At 40.8% G+C, this 22,651-nt stretch overlaps 3 protein-coding genes across 3 annotated transcripts; 1 reads left to right on the forward strand and 2 right to left on the reverse strand.

Annotated features, from left to right (window-relative positions):
- Positions 1-228: 228 nt before the first annotated feature.
- On the reverse strand, positions 229-8,883 carry LOC310945906 (uncharacterized protein; the record flags this gene model as incomplete). The annotated part of the gene is made up of 2 exons (XM_083912167.1): positions 229-2,989; positions 7,478-8,883. The coding sequence occupies 2 exons, from the start codon at positions 8,881-8,883 to the stop codon at positions 1,531-1,533; spliced, it is 2,865 nt and encodes a 954-aa protein (XP_083768293.1). The 3' UTR covers positions 229-1,530.
- Positions 8,884-10,385: 1,502 nt separating this feature from the next.
- LOC310946275 (retinol dehydrogenase 14) lies at positions 10,386-12,068 on the reverse strand (the record flags this gene model as incomplete). Its single annotated transcript, XM_083912713.1, has 4 exons — positions 10,386-10,680; positions 10,945-11,247; positions 11,495-11,737; positions 11,948-12,068. 4 exons carry the CDS (start codon positions 12,066-12,068, stop codon positions 10,421-10,423), a joined length of 927 nt encoding a protein of 308 aa, XP_083768839.1. The 3' UTR covers positions 10,386-10,420.
- Positions 12,069-12,420: 352 nt separating this feature from the next.
- On the forward strand, positions 12,421-21,001 carry susd2 (sushi domain containing 2). The gene is made up of 11 exons (XM_083912218.1): positions 12,421-12,793; positions 13,903-14,101; positions 14,714-14,862; positions 15,319-15,676; positions 16,008-16,209; positions 16,632-16,717; positions 16,818-17,086; positions 18,242-18,385; positions 19,041-19,193; positions 19,926-20,177; positions 20,930-21,001. The coding sequence occupies exons 1-11, from the start codon at positions 12,724-12,726 to the stop codon at positions 20,977-20,979; spliced, it is 1,932 nt and encodes a 643-aa protein (XP_083768344.1). The 5' UTR covers positions 12,421-12,723; the 3' UTR covers positions 20,980-21,001.
- Positions 21,002-22,651: the final 1,650 nt, after the last annotated feature.

Genomic DNA, 22,651 nt, shown 5'->3' on the forward strand with positions numbered 1-22,651 from the left:
CAAACATCAAACTGCACTGCAGCATGAATCACAAAATTAATTGAATGAATAGATTCATTTTTATTTTGGATAAACATTCTAAAGAACAAAACCATAGCAATTTGTGAATATGTAACAGAAAGACACATGCATACAATGATCCATTTCACACAATATAATCCACACAATCAATAACCAAAAGAAAAGGCAAAACCCCAAGGTTATCTTTGTCAAACAAACAATACTCTACATTATAATCTTTTACATTTGAAAACTTTTTTGAGACTGAAACACACCTTTTTCACAATGGTTCTCACTTTATAGCTTTCAAAAATATACAACCTTCTTAAGTAATACTTTTCTTCTCTAAGTAATAAATAAATGTTGAATAAAACAGGAAGGTTTTTGTTCTTAACTCTCAACTGTTTTTAAACACACAATGTCTAAACATTTTAAGGTGCAGGGCCCAATAGATAATTTATTCTTCTTTCAACCTTAAGTTCAATGGTTGCCCACTCCATCAAAAATGAATCCGCAGTAAGCCCTGCAGTTCATCCAGCACAGACTTGGTTGCTGACGGGTTGTTTCACATCAAATGGACAGACAGCAGAAACAAACAGGAACAAACAGCAGCTCCACCTTTTTAAATGTTCAAGAAATATGAAATAACTGCTGCTATGTATTAAAGATGAAGATGAATGTAGATTGTTGCTGTGTCTGACCAGTCGGTATTGCTTTGGTGATGGTCAAATTCTTCTTCTTCTTCTTCTTCTTCTTCTTCTTCTTCTTCTTCTTCTTCTTCTTCTTCTTCTTCTTCTGTTAGCATAGCAAACAATAAGCAATCAGCTGCTGTAATGCTGGCACTGGCTAGCTAACTTGGTTTGCAAGGTGCTTCTGTAATTCACGTTAACCGTGACATTAATTAGTGAAAAGCAGGCTTAAAACAAAATCTACTCAATCAAAGAAATGAACATCCAACTTCTTAGTGTATTTTAGTACAACAGTATGCTGAACAAGACATTTTAGGTGATCAAACTGATGCAATTAACTTTAATGAACTAAAAACACTGTGAAAGGGTTAAAGTTCTAAGAAAAAAAGACAGACAAAACCCAATAACAACAAGGTGAAGAGAGACTAGAGAAGAGGACCCAGCACAGAGCCCTGTGGGATGCCAGCATTCAGGTTGAGTGTTGAGTAGGTCTAAACTGGGGGTCTTTTGGTTAATAAGTCCAGTATCCAGCTGCAGGTAGAGTTGTTGATAGCCAGGTCACTGAGTTTGGGGATCAGCTTGGAGGGGATAATGGTGTTCAATGCTGAACTAAAGTCAATGAACAGCATTCTCAATTAAAACTTGGAGGGGGTCCATTGTAGTGGACAGGCAGGTCTGGGGATTTAGGCTGCGCTTGGCCATCTTTGATGCCAAGCACGTGTCGACACAGTCAACATTTTATTACATATGAGACTTCCCTCTAACATGTGGAATGTGGATAAAGTTGTTTAACTGCTAGCTATACTATTTATTAACAGGCCCTTTGCATCAGCCTAATAAATCACTTAGACTTGCCCACCCTCCCTGAATATTGCAGGGAAATTTCAGTTTGACAGACTTTGATATGAGACGTTTTAGCATCACCAGCATCTCCAATACTGAACCATGGGAAGAGTTTCTCAGTGAAAGTGTCTCTGTGAGTGCAGATGTGAGTCATGTCTTCAGCGCTGTAGAAGGACACCTCCCCCCTGTCATAGTCCAGCTGGACCCTGATCTTCTGGAGACTCTTCTTCACTGTGATAATCTTACCAGCTCCATTCCAACATTTTCCATTAATATGCAAAAAACACCAGATTCCATATTTTGGTGAAGGATTTATCTTCCCCTTCCTGTCAGCTGACTTTTTAGCCAAACCCACAAGCCAGTGAGGATTGTTTCCCACCTCCACCTCCCAGCTGTGTTTCCCTGAGCTGAAGCCCTCAGAGCCCAGAACAGTTTCATAAAAAGTGTGTCTCTCGGGATTGTCGGGAAGCTGCTGCTGTGTGTATCCATGAGTCACACTGGTCAGATCATCAGACGGATAAAGACGCGGGTTTGCAGTGTTTGGGTCCAGAATGACAGGAGTGAAGTGGACCTTCTCCTTCATCTTCTCCCAGACTCTGAAGGACAGGTTGCCCAGGTGTTTGGCCACATCGATCAGTGCTCCTGAGCCCAGCTGTGGATCCGACAGTGAGCACTGGACTCTGGCTCTGGTCTGAGTTGCTTTATAACTGCTGAGGAATGCTACGTTGTGTTTCTGCAGGTCTTCTTCAACAGCAGCGATACTGTCTGACAGAGAGGAGATCTGCTCCTGAATCATCTTCATCTCTCTGCTGATAGTCTTCCCCTTCTCCTCCTCTTCCTCCCTCAGAGCTGCCAGTCTGGACTCCTCTTCCTCTTTCAGGAACTGGTGGAGCTTGTTGAACTCTGCTCTGATCTGCCGCTCTGTGGACAACAGCTGCTTCTTGGAGTGTTGAATCATTTTATTGTAGGTTTCCTCCATTTGTTTGTGTTGGATCCTTTTGTCCTGTAGAGACTTTAACTCACATTTCAGCTGGTCCTTCAGGTCGATGATTGCATGTTGTATAGGAACAACTTTGTGATTCTGGTGGAGAGAAAACTCACAGACAGGACACACAGCTCTCTGCTCATCCTTACAGAATAATTTATGCTCTTCTGGATGCTTACAACCCTCTTCCACCTTCTTCTCTCCTTTTTCTGTCTCAGATGATCCAGATTTCTGTCTCTCAGAAAATGAATCAGCCAGTTCCTTCAGTGTAATGTTCACATCTGGAAAACCCCTTAAGGTCTTTGCTTTACAAATAGGACATTTTTTGTTTTTAGCTTTTTTCCAGAGTTTTTGCAGGCAGCTCGAACAGAAGCTGTGGTTGCAGCTCAGAGACACAGGATCTCTGAAAGTCTCCAAACACACATGGCAGTTCAGGAAACTTTCGAAAAGAGCAGTTTTCTCAGCCATTTGTCTTCAAAAGCAAGACTCACCAAGTTATTGTCTCTTCCCTTTATTGCTCACAATATTCCAATTGTGTGTTTTCCAGCAGAGATCTCGCACTCTCTCATGATGTCTTAGCACTGATCAACAATGCCAAAATCTATTTTTATTTTCACTCATTGTGAGGACTGAACATTTCAACAGGCTGACTCACACATAACCAGTTTAACAACATTTTATCTTTTAGCAAACATGAACATGTAACAACAACTGTGTTCTGCTAACACGCCTGTGTAACTTTGTATATTTTATACAGTTTGATTAAATGTTTCTCTCTTCCAGGGAAGCTTTGTGTTTTCAATTTTCTTTGCTGCCCCAACTTCCCAGAGTTCACTCTGTCCCATGCAGTCTATGGTCCCATGCCAACCAGCTGGAGACTAGTGAATTCACAAGTGAGGAAGTGACATTGAATACGGAGAAACCTCAGCAGTGTGTGGCTCTATGGGAATGGAGCCCTTTAACTGCCAATCTCAAGACTGCTGGAGGAATACAAATGTGCCAATGCAAGGTTGGACATGACATTGACCGAATCTCAGGACTCAACCATAAGTCGTCACTCAAACCTTAGCAGCAGTACTAGATGCAAAAACCCCTCACCGACAGAGGGACAGAGAGGGCCATGTCCAACAAGTTAGAGGAGGAATACAAATGTGCCAAAGCGAGGCTGGACATGACACTGACTGAATCTTGGTAATCAATCGAACATCATAATTTTGGGGTTCTTCCTAAGGTTATAGCAGAACATGTGGCTGCTACTTTTGTCCAGTTACCTCAGAAGGTTGTCCGAATGCAATGGCCGACTCCACTGTGGGCGACCACACCTTGCTGCTGGACTGGCTTCCTCCAAAATCACCTCTAAGAACACTTGAACACAGAGTGTTTGTTGCCCACGGAGGCACCAAAGGCTTCAGAAGGTGAACTAGGATTCTGGGCCATGTTCTGGATCAACTTTGTCAGGAGATTTAGCCCCACTCCGCTGATGTGATGATGTAACTGATTTGTATTTTAACAATGAAATATTTCCAGTGTAAGGCTTTTGGTAGTGGGAAAGAAAAGATGACTAATACAGAAGTTGACTGATATGCCTGTGTATAAAACCCCATTTTTACAGTGTTCTGGACTATTCCAGATCTAGCAGTGGCAGCAGTGGACTCCATCTTGCACAGGAGCAGGATCCAAAGTGTTGAGCTGATTGCTTACAGGTCAGTGGTTCTTTTGTTTGTGGACATCATGTGTATGCATGCAATAAAACTGTAAGTTAGCATTTATCATTGTTGTAGTTAAATGGTTGTATGATTTTGTCCCAAACACTGCAGTCATTGCTAAACATGAAGTTAATCCAGCCAACAGGTAGCAACATGTTATGCTAGCACTGACACCTCAAGGCAGCACAAGGCCTTTCTCAGTGTGTGTGGTTGTGTTACTTTGCAACTATACTTTTAAACACTGCACCAATTTTTCTTGTTCACTCACTCACTCATCACTCATTTTCAACCATTTATCCAGGGTCGGGTCGTGGGGGCAGCAGCTCCAGCAGGGGACCCCAAACTTCCCTTTCCCGGGCCACATTAACCAGCTTTAACTGGAGGATCCCAAGGCGTTCCCAGGCCAGTGTGGAGATATAATCTCCCCACCTGGTGCTGTGTCTTCCAGGGGCCTGCGAACCAATCCAGTAAGTGCTGAAGGTCACTGACCGACGATGCCATCAGGACCACATCATCTGCAAAAAGCAGAGACGAGATCCTTAGCTCACCGAGCTGCAACCCTCCCCACCACAACTACGCCTCGATATCCTGTCCATGAAAATCACAAACAGGATTGGTGACAAAGCGCACCCTGTCGGAGGTCAAATCCCACCGGGAACAAATCCAACTTACTGCCGAGGATCTGGACACAGCTCTCGCTTTGGGTGTACAGAGATTGGATGGCCCACAGAAGTGACCCCCTCACCCCATACTCCCGCGGCACCTGCCACAGTATCTCCCAGGGGACCCGGTCATATGCCTTCTCCAGATCTACAAAGCACATGTAGACTGGATGAGCATACTCCCAGGCCCGCTCTAGGATCCTTGCGTGATGAGCTGGTCCATTGTTCCACGTCCAGGACAGAATCTGCATTGTTCCTCTTCAATATGAAGTTCGACTATAGGGCGAACCCTCCTTTCCAGTCTCTTGGAGTAGACTTTACCTGGGAGGCTGAGTACTGTGATACCCCTGTAATTGTTAGGGTTGGTCCGATGACGGTGAGATTTGGATTTGGGCGGCAGTAGCTCAGTCCATAGGTGACTTGGCTGGGAACAGGGGGGTCGTCAGTTCGAGTACCTGTGTGGTCCATGGATGGAGCATGGACTGGTGGCTGGAGAGGTTCTGTTGAGCAAGGCACCGAACCCCCAACTACTCGGGGCACCGGTCCACTGGCAGCCCCCTTGCTCTGACATCTCTCCATTGATTGCATGTATGTAGGTCCTGTTTGTGCATGTGTGTGTATTTCAGGCCTGTGTGTGTGTAACATGAATACTAATAGAGTGAAAAAAATCGAATTTCCCTGTTGCGGGATTAATAAAGTAATTCTTCTTTCTTCTTAGTTGTAGTTGGCTTTCACATGTGATTGTGAATGTTGTATCAGTGGTTATTCAGGTGGGCAATATGAGCCAGCTAATATGAATTCACCGCCCCAGTGTTGATCAAGCATTAAGTTCAAATTCAAGGTATTTGTAACTGTTCTTGAGTATTTCCATGTTATGTAACTTTATACTTCTACTCCACTACATCTCAGAGGCAAATGTTATTTTTTCTTACTCCACTACATTTGTCTGACAGCTTTACTTAATTTTCAGATGACAGTTCCTATCCCCCCTTTTGTCCAGTGAACACCGTGTGTCTCCAAATTTGGTGATTTTTGAAGCTGAAGTTTTCGGATCAAATGAAGGCGGAAGTGTTTCTTTATGTGTTGAAGAAAATTCTCCTACTTCTTTAGCTATATACAGTCTTTAAAAACGCCTCTCTGTTCAGCTGGAAAACTGTATTGTCACAAAGCTGAAAACATGAAAAGAAAAAGACAGCCACACTACAAACATATGATGTAAAATATGATGCATTTCTGTAGAGTAATCTATACCCAACAGTTTATAAAGAAGTTAAACGGAACAAAACTATAAACATTTACTGCTGTCAAATGCAACATACACATTAATGCATCATATATATAATTGTGAAACACTGTCAGGAATTATGCTGATACTGCTTATATACTTTTGCTGAAGTAAATGATCTAAATATTGAAGATGAGAGGACAGACCCTTATTGTTTTAATATTCCTTATTACATATATTAATGTATTGGTTTTTGTTGTGTATTTTCCAGATAACACGTTTATTGCACATGCTGAAACTGGAATAAAGTCCTTGACAGTGTTGCTGGAAAATACATTGTCATTTCTTCCAACAGAGGAATATCTGACTGCATACAGAGTCCCTCACCACCTGAATGGGGTTCTACATTTCACTGAACAGGTGAGTGTTTCTCCAACACCATCAGAAAGAATGAGCAGCACAGAAGGACGAATGGAAATAAAGTTAAAGTGTTTTATTTAGTTGCCGTCTGTATCACCCACCGTTGAATTTAAATATTACAGTAACACAAAAAACAGGCCGTCTCTTAGGTGTTGAATGACTGAATTAGTATATTTGATAAATAAGAGACTCACACAAAAACTATTGTTTGTTCAACCAACTTATCAAGACACAGTCACTCGTGATTCTCGGTCAGACCCTTAAGAACGGTAAGATATTAGTTAATCTGTGCAGGAAACATTAACTAATGTTCAAATGGGACAGAAAGTGTAAATAAAACTGCCGGAGGTCTGTAACAAAAATGTGTGCTTTGTCACCACCCTGTGGATCTAAACAGAATGAAAATGATACCATTACATCAACACCATTAACTGTACATTTGGCTATGTTGTCGAAGAAGATATTTGAGAGGATATTCAATGCAGAGTGTATATTTCTGCATCAGCGTCATCACTACTAAACTGTTTTGTTTGCACATGAAACAACTGAAGGAACTGGAGTAACCAGTCACCATAAAGCCATCACGAATAAAAAGAGGTAAGATGAGGCTCTTATAATGCTAATGTATTGTTTTTGCTCATCCTTGGGGGTAAAATCTAGGGATAACAGTACAAATAAAATCAATAAATGCAAGCTACTTGTCCCAGTTCTTGCATCATATTTACACCACAAACCCCATTTTGACAAGAATGCTTTACACATCACTCGGCCTACTCTGCCATATTTTTTCTTTAACCTGGATCTCTACATTTTCTTTATGTTCTATCAACTACACAATTCTCACCTTTAAAGACCTAACTAGAAATATCTGTAACTAACCACTAACCACCACAGTTATTAAAATCCTAACGGATCACTTAGATCTCACCACCCTCCCTGACCATCACACAGAAATATTAGTATGACAGATTTTGATATCAGACGTTTTAGCATCACCAGCAGGTACAACAGTGAAATATGGGAAGAGTTTCTCAGTGAAAGTATCTCTGTGAGTGCAGATGTGAGTCTTGTCTTCAGGGTCGTAGAAGGACACCTCCCCCCTGTCATAGTCCAACTGGACTCCGATCCTCTGGAGACTCTTCTCCACTGCGATGGGCTCACCAACAACATCTATGTATTTTCCACTGCGATGTAATAAACACCAGATTCCATATTCTGGTGTGGCACGTCGCTCTCCCTTCCTGTCCGCTGACTCTTTAACCAAACCTATCAGCCAGTCAGGATGGTCTCCCACCTCCACCTCCCAGCTGTGTTTCCCTGAGCTGAAGCCTTCAGAGCCCAGGACATTTGCATACTTAGTGTTTCTCTCTGGATTGTCAGGGAAGTTTTGCTTTATGTAACCACGTGTCACACTGGTCAGATCATCAGACAGATAAAGACGCGGGTTTGCAGTGTTTGGGTCCAGAATGACAGGAGTGAAGTGGACCTTCTCCTTCATCTTCTCCCAGACTCTGAAGGACAGGTTGCCCAGGTGTTTGGCCACATCTATCAGTGCTCCTGAGCCCAGCTGTGGATCTGACAGTGAGCACTGGACTCTGGCTCTGGTCTGAGTTGCTTTATAACTGCTGAGGAATGCTACGTTGTGTTTCTGCAGGTCTTCTTCAACAGCAGCGATACTGTCTGACAGAGAGGAGATCTGCTCCTGAATCATCTTCATCTCTCTGTTGATAGTCTTCCCCTTCTCCTCCTCTTCCTCCCTCAGAGCTGCCAGTCTGGACTCCTCTTCCTCTTTCAGGAACTGGTGGAGCTTGTTGAACTCTGCTCTGATCTGCCGCTCTGTGGACAACATCTGCTTCTGGGAGTGTTGAATCACTTCGTTGTATGTTTCCTCCACTTGTTTGTGTTTGTTCCTTTTGTCCTGTAGAGACTTTAAGTCACATTTCAGCTGGTCCTTCAGCTCACTGACTGCTTGTTCTACACGAATCACTTTGTGACCGTGGTGGAGAGAAAACTCACAGACATGACACACACTTCTGTCTTCATCCTTACAGAATAATCTCTGCTGCCCTTGATGTTTACACACCTCCACCTTCTTCTCTCCTTTTTCTGTCTCAGATGATCCAGATTTCTCAGCAAAAGAATCAGCCAGTTCCTTCAGTGGAAAGTTCACCCATGGGTCATCTTTTGATGATTTTCTTCTACAAACAGGACATTTTTTGGTTTTAGCTTGTTCAAAGCATTTTTTCAGGCAGCTTGAACAGAAGCTGTGATTGCAGCTCAGAGACACAGGATCTCTGAAAGTCTCCGAACACACATTGCAGTTCAGAAGATTTTCAACAGTTTTCTCAGCCATTTGTTCTGATATGAGATTAATCCTTTAACAGCAAGACTCACCAAATCTGTCAAGTCTCTTTGAAGTACAGATTATAATCCTTTTGGTTTGTTTTTCTAGAGATCATTCAGCCTGTAATGGCGTCTCAGCTCAGTTCAGCAACGTTGAAATCAAGCTTTAAATTTCACTGTCCATTCTATAAATATAACTGACAGCTGTCATTTCATATTCTTACCATCAGATGGTGCTGTTTGATTTAAATTCAGATTATACAGTCATTTTCTTGTGCTTAGTTGTAAAAAAATAATTTATTTTTAAGAACAAAATATACATAATAAAATGCATTGACATTGCAAACACATGTCTGACTATTTGAGAAACAATTAGGTTAAAACCCAATTATTGAAAGATTCAATTATAATTTCCCGGATTGTTGAGCAACTGAAGTCATACATTATGTAGGAAAAGGAAAGAATTCCAACTACAACGCTTCAACAATTAGTGTCCTCGGTTCCCAAACGAAAGATAAGGAAAGGTGATATAACACAGTGGTAAACATGCTCCTGTCCCAGCTTTGTTGGAACGTGGCTGAACTAGACTGTGTGAAACAATACAGCATTAACTATTATCTTACAATGAAGGCTACCACAAATACACAAAAAGTCCCCAGGTTACAAACAGCTTTCATGATTCAAATGTCATTGACAACTGCAATGTTATATTTTATTTCTCAAACGCATTTTTGTAGTGAAGTCATGAAGCTCAAGCACACACAAATCCAAACTTTTTTCCTGATTGACTCATCATACCAGATACCATCCACCAGGTGTAAATTATGATTCACAGAAAACTGTGCTGTCCTGCTCACACAAACCGTGACAAAGTATCTCTGCCAGAGCAAATGTGTGTCTTCGTCAAGTTTTTTTAACCTGGGTCTGGGTACATTTTCTGTACTTTCAAACTCCATGATTCTCACCTGAAAAGAACTTACTGGAACTGACAAAAACCCCACTATACTCCATTATTATTAAAATTCTAATGAATCACTTAGACCTAACCAACCTCCCTGAACATCACATCAACTTTGATATGAGCAGTTTTAGCATCACCAGCCTCTCCAATACTGAACCATGGGAAGAGTTTCTCAGTGAAAGTGTCTCTGTGAGTGCAGATGTGAGTCATGTCTTCAGGGTCGTAGAAGGACACCTCCCCCCTGTCATAGTCCAGCTGGACTCTGATCCGAGGAGTCACATTTCAGCTGGTCCTTCAGGTCACTGACTGCTTCTTGTACAGGATCCACTTTGTGACCGTGGTGGAGAGAAAACTCACAGACAGGACACACAGTTCATGTACATGTACTCTCCCAAGACATTGAAAAACTTTTCAGGGTATTTTATTTGTGTAAAAACATTTCCTCTCAAAATACACAAGCACGTAAAAGAACAAGAAATCTTTACATCTGCATTGTATGCAACAAAAATGTTATGTTTAAAGAAAAACATAAATAGTTCATGACCATAAATAACTCTCTAAGAATCAGTTCCTCCAGCATTCAACATCAGGCCAGTTTAACCAGTCTCTCACTGGCCTCCCACAGTTTTTTTGCCACACCGGCGTCTCTTGCGAAAGGACGCAGAGTAGCTGGTCGGCAGTCCACGAAGTAACCACCGCTGTGTTTCGCAGCTTCATCTGACACGGAACAGTAGATGACAGTCTGAGCCCCAATCTCACATGGCACAAAAAACATCCACATGATCGCCTGCATCAGCATCCTGAACAGGAAAGAGTAGTGGCGTGTCCAACCACTTTGGACAAAACCTGGAGCAACACATGCAAGCAGAGATATTAGGACACACACACACACACACACACACACACACATATATATATATATATATATATATATATATATATATAAATATAAATAGTGTCAGGAATATACATATTTTATTGTTCAGAGTGGGCAAGATGATTCAAATAGTCTAGCTCTGCACTTTATGTCTTTTAGCAAAGAAGGTGGATAGTGTGCACAAACAACCTAAGTTGCAGAACTAGAGCAGCATACAAAGCAGCAGCTCTTACCAGGGTGCACAGCATAGGAGGTCACTCCTTTCCCTTCAGTGATGCGGGCCACTTCCTGGCTGAAGTAGATGTTAGCTAGCTTGCTGCGGCAGTAAGTGAAGAAAGGCAGCAGGTTGTAGTTGAGGTCCTGGAAGTTCAGTTTCTGGTATTTGTAGCTGGAGCATGTGAGGGTTATCACCCTGCTGGGGGCACATTCCTTCAGGCGAGGTAGGAGTAGATTGGTTAGGAGGAAGTGACCCAAGTGGTTGACGCCAAAAGACATGCTGAAGCCGTCATCGGTCCAGTTGAGGACGCTAGGCATGGCTGAGGATGTACAGAGAAAGAGATGAAAACAATGAAAAGAAGAAGGGAAGTAGAAAATAGCAAAATGCACAATCTGTACGGTATACAGCACCCATCGCAAGGAAAAACTCAACACATCTTTACTGAAATGTCAGCTGGTCAACTCAAACTTCTAAGTTCTCTCTTTGAAGGAACAGAATCCCTCTTCTTTCGATCTCTGGGAATATTGTTCCATGTATCAAGAGACCCTCATGGTTGACACCCTCACCTGCATTATTGATCAGGATGTCAAGCTTCTTCTCTCTCTGGAGGAAGCTTTTACAGAATTCCCTCACGGAGCGCAGGTTGGCCAGATCCAGCTCCATGTGAAGGACGTTAAGGCTGTGACTTCTGAACTTGATCTCCCTCACAGCTTTCTCAGCCCTGTCCGGGTCTCTGCAAGCGATGATGACACGGGCGCCTCTCGTTGCCAAGGCAACAGCTGTCTCCTTGCCAATACCAGAATTCCCACCTGCAAATAAAAATAAAAAATAAAAATAAATAAATTAGTGCTCATGGAAGGATAAGCCTATTATTATTATTATTAGCTATAATCACATGTTTAATGTAACATCGGGCAATAGGCAGTTTGGTGTCATTCAGCAATCGAAACCACTGATCTTCAGAACAAGATTACTAAAGGGGGACATCTACATCGCTGCAATAAACTAGAGACGTTTACCTGTAATAAGAACCGTTTTGCCATCAAGTCTTTTCATGTCGGTGCAATACCTCCTCTTTTTAATCAATTCCCGAATTAAAAAAGCAACCAAAGACGCGATAATTGTGTAAAGGAGGTACATTTTCCTCCCTGTTGTTATTATAAGCAGCTAACGTTACAGCACTGATGCCGGTGACTATGTGAGCACAGAGCTAACGTCTGCTAGCTTGTTAGCTCAATAATTGACTAAGAAATACGGCATTTCTCCCTCTTCTCCTCCTCCATTCAGGCTGTTGTTTAGCGGTAAACGTGGCGGAGGTGATCCGGGAGGAATTAAATCCTAACAGAAGACAGTTGTTATTTAATTTCACAGCACAGTTACACCAAACAGAAGATGTAGAAGCGACTGATTTGCGCCTGCGCCACATGCTGAAGTGTCGCAAGGTGTCGCGAGAGTACAGGGCTACTACGTGCATAAACCATAAACACGGGCGTTAACGGTTCCTTCAAATTAAAACCCCAGCTAAAGTATTGTATTATTGTTTTTAAAAAAATATAGTATGTGTATTGTGAGGTATATAGGCTATATTGTGTGTTGGCACGTCGGAAGGAAAATTCCGTTGAATTAACGGTTAACTAACGTAATAAGTGCCTTCGGAAGTTAAGTTATTAAATGTTTGTTATTTAAATGACCTTTGATACTCTGCACCACCAGGGTTTCAACCTCAACCGAGTAACGCTATGGTGTAGGACAGGCATGTGTGTGCACGCAGTGCGGTATTTTGTTGCGTACAAACATGAGAGCACACTTAAGAGGAACCTTTTTTCTCTGTGGAGTTTTTCTCATTTGCTCATCTAAAACAGCTGGTAAGTCACTTTCAAAGGTATTTTAGGAACAAAAGATTTATATGAGCCGCTGTTCAAATGTCTTATAACTCATTTACATGGTGTATAATAGAGGCAACAAACCAAAATGTGCAATGTCTTATAAGTCTTATAAGTATATTAACTCAAGTACTGTTTAGGTAATTGTACTTTAGAGTATATTGTATTTATTTTTTAAATGTATTTCTTTATTTCGAGCATGTAACCCCCCCCCCCAAAAAAAAAACAAAAAAACAAAAAAGGATAAAGGCAGTTGCTAAAATCATATCCAACAAAATAGAAGAAAAAGACAGAAAAGAAAAAAGAAATAGTGTTAACTAACTAATAATTAATTTCATCAGAGATTTTCCTTAATTTACACATGCAAAAATGAGTAGGAATCCTACCCCTTAGCAACTGCATCATTATTTACAATAAATACAATTATAAAGCTTGACATACCTACCACTCATCACACCCAAACTTACATATTTATAGTTGAATACAGTGCATCATTTACACAACTACATACATACTGTAGAGCCCTAATTGTCTTAAAGAAAGAGCAATATATAAGTAGATATTTCCATGTTTATACTACTTTATACTTGACTTTACACCAATTTATATTATAACTTTATTTACTTTGAAGTTTCAGATTGATGTTAACACAAATAACCTACCCAACAAATAAAACATAATGTGTGCTGATAAGATAAGGGAAATAAGCTTATAAACGTTATCAAAATGAGCTCTATCTTTACCTGCTGCAACAGTAATGTGATGAATACATTAATGCAATTATTATAATTTAACAGTACAATACATACTATTCTAAATGGGCAGTTCTTAGTCGTACCTTGACACGTGGAAGCCTACTTTTTTTGAATGCAGGACTTTTACTTGTAATAAAGTCTCTCTACACTGATATATTGCAACCTTTACTTTAGTAAAACATGTGAGTGCTTCCTCCACCACTGGTATAGCAATAGACTGTACAAGAGATAGCATTCACAGGATTCAGTGCAGTTATCTTATTTCATCATTTAAGGATTCTGAGAGCATTGGGCTTCCTTTGTGATTAATAATTAGTTTTTTGTCTCTAATACTAGGTCAAACATGCAGGAGAAAGTGCGGAGTCGTATTGGAGGAATGCTCCTGCCATTCGACCTGTGTGTCTTTGCTGAACTGCTGTGCAGACTACAACCAGTTCTGTTTTCAGGTGACACCTCACTCCAGCTCCATGCTGGGCGGAAGAGCTCTCAGGCTCCTCGATTTAGTCCTTCATCCTGGTGGACGCCTTCTCTGCAGGTTTGTGTAGACTACCAGTGACCTTTGCTGCACATCTGCTGCACATCTTGATCCAAATCTATCTTACACTCATCATGAGATTATTTCTATTACAGAAAATACAAATCACATTGTGTACTTTTCTGACTAACTGCATATGTTTTGCAGTAGATCTTGTTATGTGATAGCCTGCTTGTTCTATCCAATAAAGTATTGGTAACTGATATGTGTGTCCACATTCCAACAATTTTTTATCTTTAGAAAAGGCAGTAATCCTTTAAAAGTCCAAAAAGTTATCTGGAGGATATGTTTTTTAAATTACTGTTAAAAATGAATGAATGAAAATGAAAACTTTGTAACAAACAGACTTTGTAGATGTACAAAACATGTCAGTAGAGTTCACTTTCACTGGGACAGCCTTAATAATATTCCTGTATTGAAAGCAAATGGAAACAGTTGATGCTGGCTTTGAAATGACATATTACATTCTCTGATAAGCAACTATAATAGATATTCTACTGACCATAGAATAGAATGTCCGAGTGTTTACAGAAGAGACGCGGTATTGAGGACAGTAATCATGTTGTGTAGCTAGCCAAAAAAATTAAATCAAGTTTGTCTTCTCTGTTACAGGTTCAAAGGTGAGATTGAACGAGAAGGATTTATTGACGCTGAAGGCCACGGCTACTGCATCTCTCCTTTGTTGTTTGAGACGGGTTGGATACCGTTTGCTGTCTCAACAGAAGGAATACATTTTGACAGATCGGGAGAGTACTTGTCAGGTATGTTGCTGAAATATAGAAATGAGGATTTTCCACCTTTTATTTTGCAAACACCTGGCCCTGTCATTTTAATAGGTTTGATTATGAATATAATATACAGTGCACTTTATTGACTTAGGAAAAGGATTTAAGATGTTATAGCAGTGCTACTGCAAAAATGCAGTAATTTCGGTTATAGCTCTTGTTCTTACCATCTAGAAAATATCAAGTGGTGCTGTGAAAAACATGAAATGACCCACATATTTTACAGTAATTATTACTGCAGAGAAGCATATGGATTTCCTATTTATTTATACATCTGTTTCATTAAGAGATTTCATTGAGCTTTTTATTGCAGTTCTTCTTATAGTTGCACATCCTCACGTTTCTTTTTACTTTGGATCAGCAAATCTATGCTTACGCCAAAACTGGTCACCTGTGTATCCCCTTAATGTTTTCTGTTTTGCACTGTATAAGTCCACCCCAGTAAAGCGGACCCTGCTTTCAAAGTCACCCTGGTGAATGCAACGCAGTGGCAGTACTACGGCACACAGAAAATGGCAGGACGGCTTAAGATGACATGGAAGAACTCTTTGATTGGAGCAGAGAAGGTCAACGTTGAGCTGTGGGGTTACAGAGAGTTCAGCAGGAGCACAGAGGCTGGAACAAACGAATCATCCTCTCTGCAGGCCGAGCTGAGCTATCTGTACTCTCTCGGCAGGAATCTGCCCAACACAGGTGCCTTCAGCTTCATCCCCGAGCCCTCAAAGGACTTCTGTGACTGGGAGTTGGGGAATATCCGCATCACTGCTAGTTCTAATTCAGATGGAGAAAGGTATCCATAATACATACACATCTTGAGGTGTTTTCTGCCCATATTTGGCTGGTACTGGGGGAAGAAATGCAGATTTATTCTAATGCTGCTATTTTTACAGCTGTTATAAATGGGCACAGTCCTTAAGGTAAAAATGGCATGGACAGTATTTGCAAGTGATTTTGAAATATATTAATGCGTTAGGCGACATTCATAAAGCATCAGGCGTTGTAGCCATTTCTCCAAAGGATCAATCTGTTTTAACTTTGCTGCAGGCCGCTATCTTTTGGTCAAAAACTATTTTACCAAATATGCCAAAGTACCTTGAGATGGTAATTTTTGATATATTCAGGGATGTGCAGGGGCTCTGGAGTGAAAATCATGTCTTAGCCTGGCACCTGGAGCAGGCTTTCAGAGATGACTCTGCAGCCTGGGCCAAGAGAAAGTGTCTGCAGTGGGACGTCCTGGAGAAGAAGCTGCCCAACTTCCTGGGTGAGCTTGTCGATTGTCCGTGCACTCTGGCACAGGCGCGAGCAGACACAGGCAGGTTTCATGTGAGTGCACTTCAATGACTCTGGTTGCATTATATTACTAACATTTTCTTTTAATGATTTATTATTTTTAGTTATTCTATATCACAACAGAAAAATGTGCTTCCTTAAATTACAAACAGTAGCAGAATAAAAGGATGAATTGAGTAATTTCACTAGCTTCACTTCCCTAGATGTTTTGTTCGCTTGAAGAAGTTTTAGAACTAATATTTATTATTTAAACTGAAAACCTTAAATAAAACACAGACAAATCTTTCGTGTCAGGTCACAAGTCTTTAACTTTCAAATCCGAGTCGAGTCTCAAGTCTTTTATCTTCTATCAAGTCATCAAAACAGTGACTGATTCTTGAACCTAATTTTAATTTATAGCCAAATCACATTTATTATTTTACTGAGATTGATTTGTATTCACTGTGTTATTTCAGACTGACTATAGTTGTGACATTGAGAGGGGCAGTGTGTGCACTTATCATCCAGGTAGCGTCCACTGCGTCAGAGCAATCCAGGCCAGGTAGGAGTGACAAGAGGACGGGTCTAGTTTTATCTTTCTAAAAAGTGACGATAGAAGCATTTCTTCACTTTTTGATATAATTTTCTTCTCGCATTACCAGTCCTACGCATGGATCTGGGCAGCAGTGCTGCTATGACCGCACAGGTGCTCTGGTACTGACGGGAGACTCGACAGGTGGAAGCACCCCAGACAGGGCTCACGATTGGGGCTCGCCTCCATACAGGGAGCCACCACGAGTGCCGGGGTACTCCCACTGGCTTTACGATGTCATGACTCTCTACTATTGTTGCCTGTGGTCTGACCACTGCCACATCTACCTCAACCATCGACCTTCAAGCGGTTGTCGTAACTACCAGCCTCCAAGAGCTGGTGAGACAATTCATTAGTCACATCAAGTGTATTTCACAGACTGCTTTCAGCACATCAGACATCAAAACTAGGGATGTCGGGAATAACTGATTAACTGATTATTTTCATTCAGATATCTTGAGGTCAGAGGTCAAGGGACCCCTTTGAAAATGGCCATGCCAGACTATCCCTCGAGAAACTGTAGACTAAATGTAGCCTAACTGTGGAACGTTATTTAACCTATCCTCCCCTTCTGACAACCCAGCATTACATGGTTGGTACAAGTGAATTCCTTCGGTTATGAGTTATGTGTTTTTTCTTTTAAAATCAATATCAGATCATTCAAATTAAGATTCATTTGGTAGAGCGGGTTGTTGTGTCCTTGGGCAAGACACTTCACCCACCTTGCCTCGTGTGAATGTGTATGACTGCTGTATGTTTGACGAGGGCTGATAGAAGCCAAGCTTCCGTCAGTCTGCCCCAGGGCAGCTGTGACTACTACGTAGTTTACCACCACCATGTATGTCTGTGTGAATGGATGGAACGTGGACTCTGTGAAGCGCCTTGAGTACTGAGAAAGGCGCTTTATAAATTCAATACATTATTATTATTACATGCATTTCTGTGTATTATTAATCACATACTGTATTTCCAATGTTATACCAAGCTATTACCTGGATATTACTTAAATAACATGGCATAACTTAATTATTACCTCTTTATTATCAAACTATGACTAGTATTTTGTTTCTTATTTCTCAATGTCAAATACATTTTGCGACTCAGATTTATTTGTATATAAGATAATATATTTTTCCTAACATTAAACCTGTTCATAGTTGAATATAGAGTCCTGATTCTGGTTTCGGTGGCTGAATTTGGCACACACACACACACACACACACACACACACTCTCTGCAAATGGACATTAGAGCAGCAAGTAATAGGAGACCAGTTTGCAGGAGCAATAAATGAATTACAGAATGCAGCTGAGAGTTAAGATGTGAAAATATATTAGATCATTCAACTGACTACCTGCTCTCCGGAGACTATAAACGCAACAACGAGCGGCATACCGATATGAGAATGAGACATCAGCCGTGTTCAGTTTGAAATAAACATGTAAATCAGCATGTATGTTTTATCCGTGATTTGTTTTTCTCTACGCCTTGCAGGTGTTGTCTTCGGGGATCCCCATTTCATAACATTCGATGGCCTCAGCTACACTTTCAATGGCAAAGGAGAGTTCTACCTCGTGTCTTCGCCAGACAGAGAGCTGAGTGTTCAGGCCAGAACTCAACAGGTGAAACTTAAGAACGGTGAGTCCACATTTGATGTGAAAGCCCCGTCTGTGTCCCCTCTTTCATCTCCATGCTTCTACTGTAGCAGCTTTGTTTGGATGAAACTTGTTTCCAGGACTTCTTCAGAGAGATCTGTTTTATTGTTCAATTGATCTTTCTCTTTTTTATCAGACACAAGATTGATTGCCTGCCTTCAGACTATGCTCGGACACAGTGACCTTAGAAGTAGTTTTTGCTTGCATTCTTCTCTTAAGACATGTCTAAGGCTCCCTCTCATCTTTTACACAGTTTCTGCGAGCGGTTGACGTCAGTTCCTCGTGTGAGAGAAACATATGTGCGCTGTAAAACGACAGCTTATTTCCTGAGTTCCCTCTTGTTTTAGCTCAGTATCTCTCAGGTTCAGATGTGGTGAAGAAGAAGAACAGATGTTAGCTTCATTGTTTAGAATTTCCTCCAAGGCCAAGCCATTTCACAACAGCTGTGGGCCAAGTGACTGCACATGGCCAGATGTCATTATTATTCTCCTTGGTAGATCAGTAAAAAAAAACACATCTGGATTATTTGATATTACAGAGACTTGAGCAGTGATAAAAAGCATTCTTAACTTCGGAATACATACATAGTGACATAACTGCACATCTGTAACAATGATGTTTATATTTCGACCGCCAAGGTACCTTAGCCAAAGCCACGTGGCTGTCATCCGTGGCTATCAAGGAGAAGACGTCGGACGTCATCGAGGTGCGTCTAGCAGAGAGCCACCTTCAGGTGCTACGGAACCAAAAGGTTGTACCTTTCACCGAGCAAAGATGGGTGGAGCTACACGGTGAGAGGATTTGGAAAAAAATGTCTGGTAAAGGTTAAGATGAGGAAAATAATGTTTAACTTTATCATACTCACAAGTTTTGTATTGACATCTACTGTCGGGCGCCTGTTTTTGTCTTATACCACTGTGTAGTGTCAAAGTTGTTAAGTTTATAGATATTAGAGTTGGACCTATTAGCTTATTTTCAGGTGCTTACCATCGACTAAAATAAAGATGGACGTAACTTTCGGCCCTGAAAAGTGGATCCAATGCTACAGGTCCTTAGACCTACATTCTGTCTAATGTCCAGCAGGGGGCGACTCCACTGGCTCCAAACAAAGTCTGATTGTATAGAGGTCAATGAGAAGAGGACCCTACTTCTTACTTGATTATTGCTTCAGTAAACATTTTCCTAATGAGTTTATGGTCTCAATCGTTAGTTTCAAGTCTTCTTTTTCATGATGTTCAGTTAGTAAATTATGGTCCCATTTAGAGCCAAATAGACGATAAAGCACACAGCAACCTGTGATTGTCAACTTGAGGTCCAAATTCTAAGGTTTTTGCTCGCAGGTTTACTTTTATATATGTTTACCTCATTATTTTAAGCTTTGGCTACCTTTTAAATGAACGTGCAACATTGTAATATCATATACAGTATTTGACAGAAAGTAAAGGAAAACATAGACAATAGATCTTTAATAAAATCAATGAGAGATGAGGCATTAAAATACAAAAACAATGTCTCTTTTCTAGGAGCATATGTGTTCTCCTCCAGTCTTCAGAATGTGACAGTAATCTTCCTCTCTGGAGTTGGCATGGAGGTTCGTGTGCATGGAGGAGCCATGGCAGTTACTGTCCTGCTTCCAACAGAGTTTACCAACCGCACTCTGGGTCTCCTCGGTCTGATGAACTCTGACCCGTCAGATGACCTGTTGACCCAACTAGGAGAGATCATCTCCCAAGCGGACGCCACGCCAGAGGACATCTTCACCTTTGGAGCTGGCTGTGAGTGTGAAAGATCAATCATATTGATAAATGCTGAAATAAGCAGTTGTTTTTACTCCAAAGCAGCATGAATATCAAACGTTTGTGTAGCCATGTAGAGCCATGGTGCATGTTGAGCAAGAGTTAGTGATTAGGGATTCTATGATTTGGTTTCTGTCATTGTGCCTTTAAAGACTTCCATACTTGAGCCAGGTTTGGCTAAAACTTTTGACAAATGTTTTAAGAGTGCACAGGAAAAACAACAAGGCATATGTTTAGAGTTAGCGCAGCTTTAATGGATTACTGAGAGATATCAGGGGCTGTGACGATGCAGTGCAAGTAAAACCACATCTGTGGAACACAGTCGGGCCAGACCGCATACGTACATGATAATAATGCCTTTAATTGCAGTACATATCCCTCAAAGCAGGGGAGAGTAGCTGACGTTTCATGTGCTTGACCTTTTGACTGAAGTTATTTGCTTCAGCCTAAGCCTGTGGGAACTAATAGATTTACTGTAGCTGATATTTCTGTGTGCATCAAACTCTGTGCCAGAAGAAAACCATGACAGCATAATGTGTGTGTGCGCCGCACTGATCTCTTAGAGTTATGGTCTTATCTCCAAATTATAGCCTGCCACATATTTTCTGATTTTTAATTCCGTGTTTTAAAAAATGATGAGTTTGAGCCAAGCACCCTGATTTGTCAAGTGGTTAGCCATGTCTGATTGGTAGCTGTGAAAACCCAGTAATTCTTAGATATGTTTTTTTCAGGGTGGGGTGATATGTTAAAGTTTCCGACTGCCACTGTCAGCAACAGGTGATTACCGATATATTCACCCAGGAGTGTGTGCGGCAGCGTCCCCGCAGGGAGATGTGTTCGAGCGGCAAGTTCCCTAAGTTAATAAATAAGCAAAATAAACTGGTAAACTGTCAAGAAAAGACATTCTTACACTTGTTCACCTTATTAAACACAAAAATACACCTTCTGAATTCAAATTTCTCTTTTTCTCCAAACTTGGCTTTATTACCATGTTTACTCATCAAAACATACTTCCTTCAAACTGGACAGAAGCAAAATAAAACTCCCCAAATCCGTATTAGTCTTTCCACCGTAACCACAGTGACTAACTCTGGTTTGGTAGACATAAATCCTTAATTCATAATAATAATATTAACAATAATAATAAATTGTATTTATGCAGTGCTTTTGTGTGTATATCTTATCTTGATTTTTATATAATATATTTTATATTTTGCTATCTATTTTGCCAATCCTTGAAAGCTGCTAAACTTTGTTTCGTTGTCCTAAAACAATGACAATAAAAGATCTATCTATCTACATCTTTTTCTTTCTCAAGGTCAAACAAAGCAAAACAGAATAAAATAAAATAAAACAGAGAAACATTCAAGCACAATTGATGAGAATTCACAGAGAAAGATTTGAAAATATGCCTGCTCGTTCCTCTGAGGAAAACCCGTAAACCAGCAAAATAAAGTTATAACAATGGCTCAAGAAATTACCCCAAAAAAACTATTTTGCGGTGTGATTTGTTTTTTTTAATCAACAACCCAACCTGATTGCGCATCTTAACTGCTGTTTTATTTTTATCCACAGGGAACATTTCAAAGAAGTCTTCCCTTTTCACATATGACTCAAAGTTCCTTTTGGATACTTACTATTTCCCACCAAGCCACGATCCTGCTTTTGTTCCTGCCTTTTCTCTTCCTGAGAGACCCGATGACCCTCTGGTTGCAGACATGTTGACGATGTGCTTTGGGGAAGGAGCAAAGTTCTGTAAATATGATACCCTGACCACGCGGAGCCTCAAAATGGGGAATACCACACTCGGGGTCTTCCAAACCCATCAGGCCCTAATGAAAGCCCTGGAGCCAGGTGCAGTACCGTGTGAAACAAGATAGGAGTGTTAATGCCAACGTGCAACTGTATCATACATGTTTATTATTGCTTGTTTAAAGACGTAATGACAGGACTGGAAATGTAACAAACAGGACCTGGAAGAGTTATCTATGTTCTTAGATCTGCATATCTTTCAAAAACATTCACAAAGTTTGATTTTTGGGCGTGTGTTCTTCAGTGGTGTCTTGTGGCTGGCTTCCCACACCGAGGAATGGGGAGAAGAATGGGTCGCATTATCTGGAGAGAAGCACTCTGAGCTACACCTGCAATAAAGGCTTCATACTGTACGGTTCAACAGAGCGCTCTTGTCTGGAGGATGGGACCTGGACAGGAGAACAACCCTACTGTGTAACAGGTTGGCTCTTTTAAAACAAAACAAACAGCTGGTTGTGTTGAATTAAACTCTACAGTAAATGTGTGCGAGAAAAGGACCAGTAGTTTGAATTCATATCTATAAAGCCTTCTATAAATATTAGGTGGTATTTCGACAAATGTCAGTGTTTTGAGAGTGAGCTGCAGTAAATCTACTAAAAGAGAATTTGTTTGAGCCAAATTTACATATTCTGGAAAAAAAC

The sequence above is a fragment of the Echiichthys vipera genome (genome assembly GCF_963691815.1).
Source record: "Echiichthys vipera genome assembly, chromosome: 4".
Lineage (NCBI taxonomy): Eukaryota > Metazoa > Chordata > Actinopteri > Perciformes > Trachinidae > Echiichthys > Echiichthys vipera.

What these genes read in the sequence shown, in the direction of transcription:
- susd2 (XM_083912218.1), top strand. Translation starts at nt 12,724, where the DNA reads ATGAGAGCACACTTAAGAGGAACCTTTTTTCTCTGTGGAGTTTTTCTC. An exon ending in GTCAGAGCAATCCAGGCCAG is followed by an intron (nt 16,718 to 16,817) that starts GTAGGAGTGACA and finishes TCGCATTACCAG; the next exon opens with TCCTACGCATGGATCTGGGC. An exon ending in AAGATGGGTGGAGCTACACG is followed by an intron (nt 19,194 to 19,925) that starts GTGAGAGGATTT and finishes TCTCTTTTCTAG; the next exon opens with GAGCATATGTGTTCTCCTCC.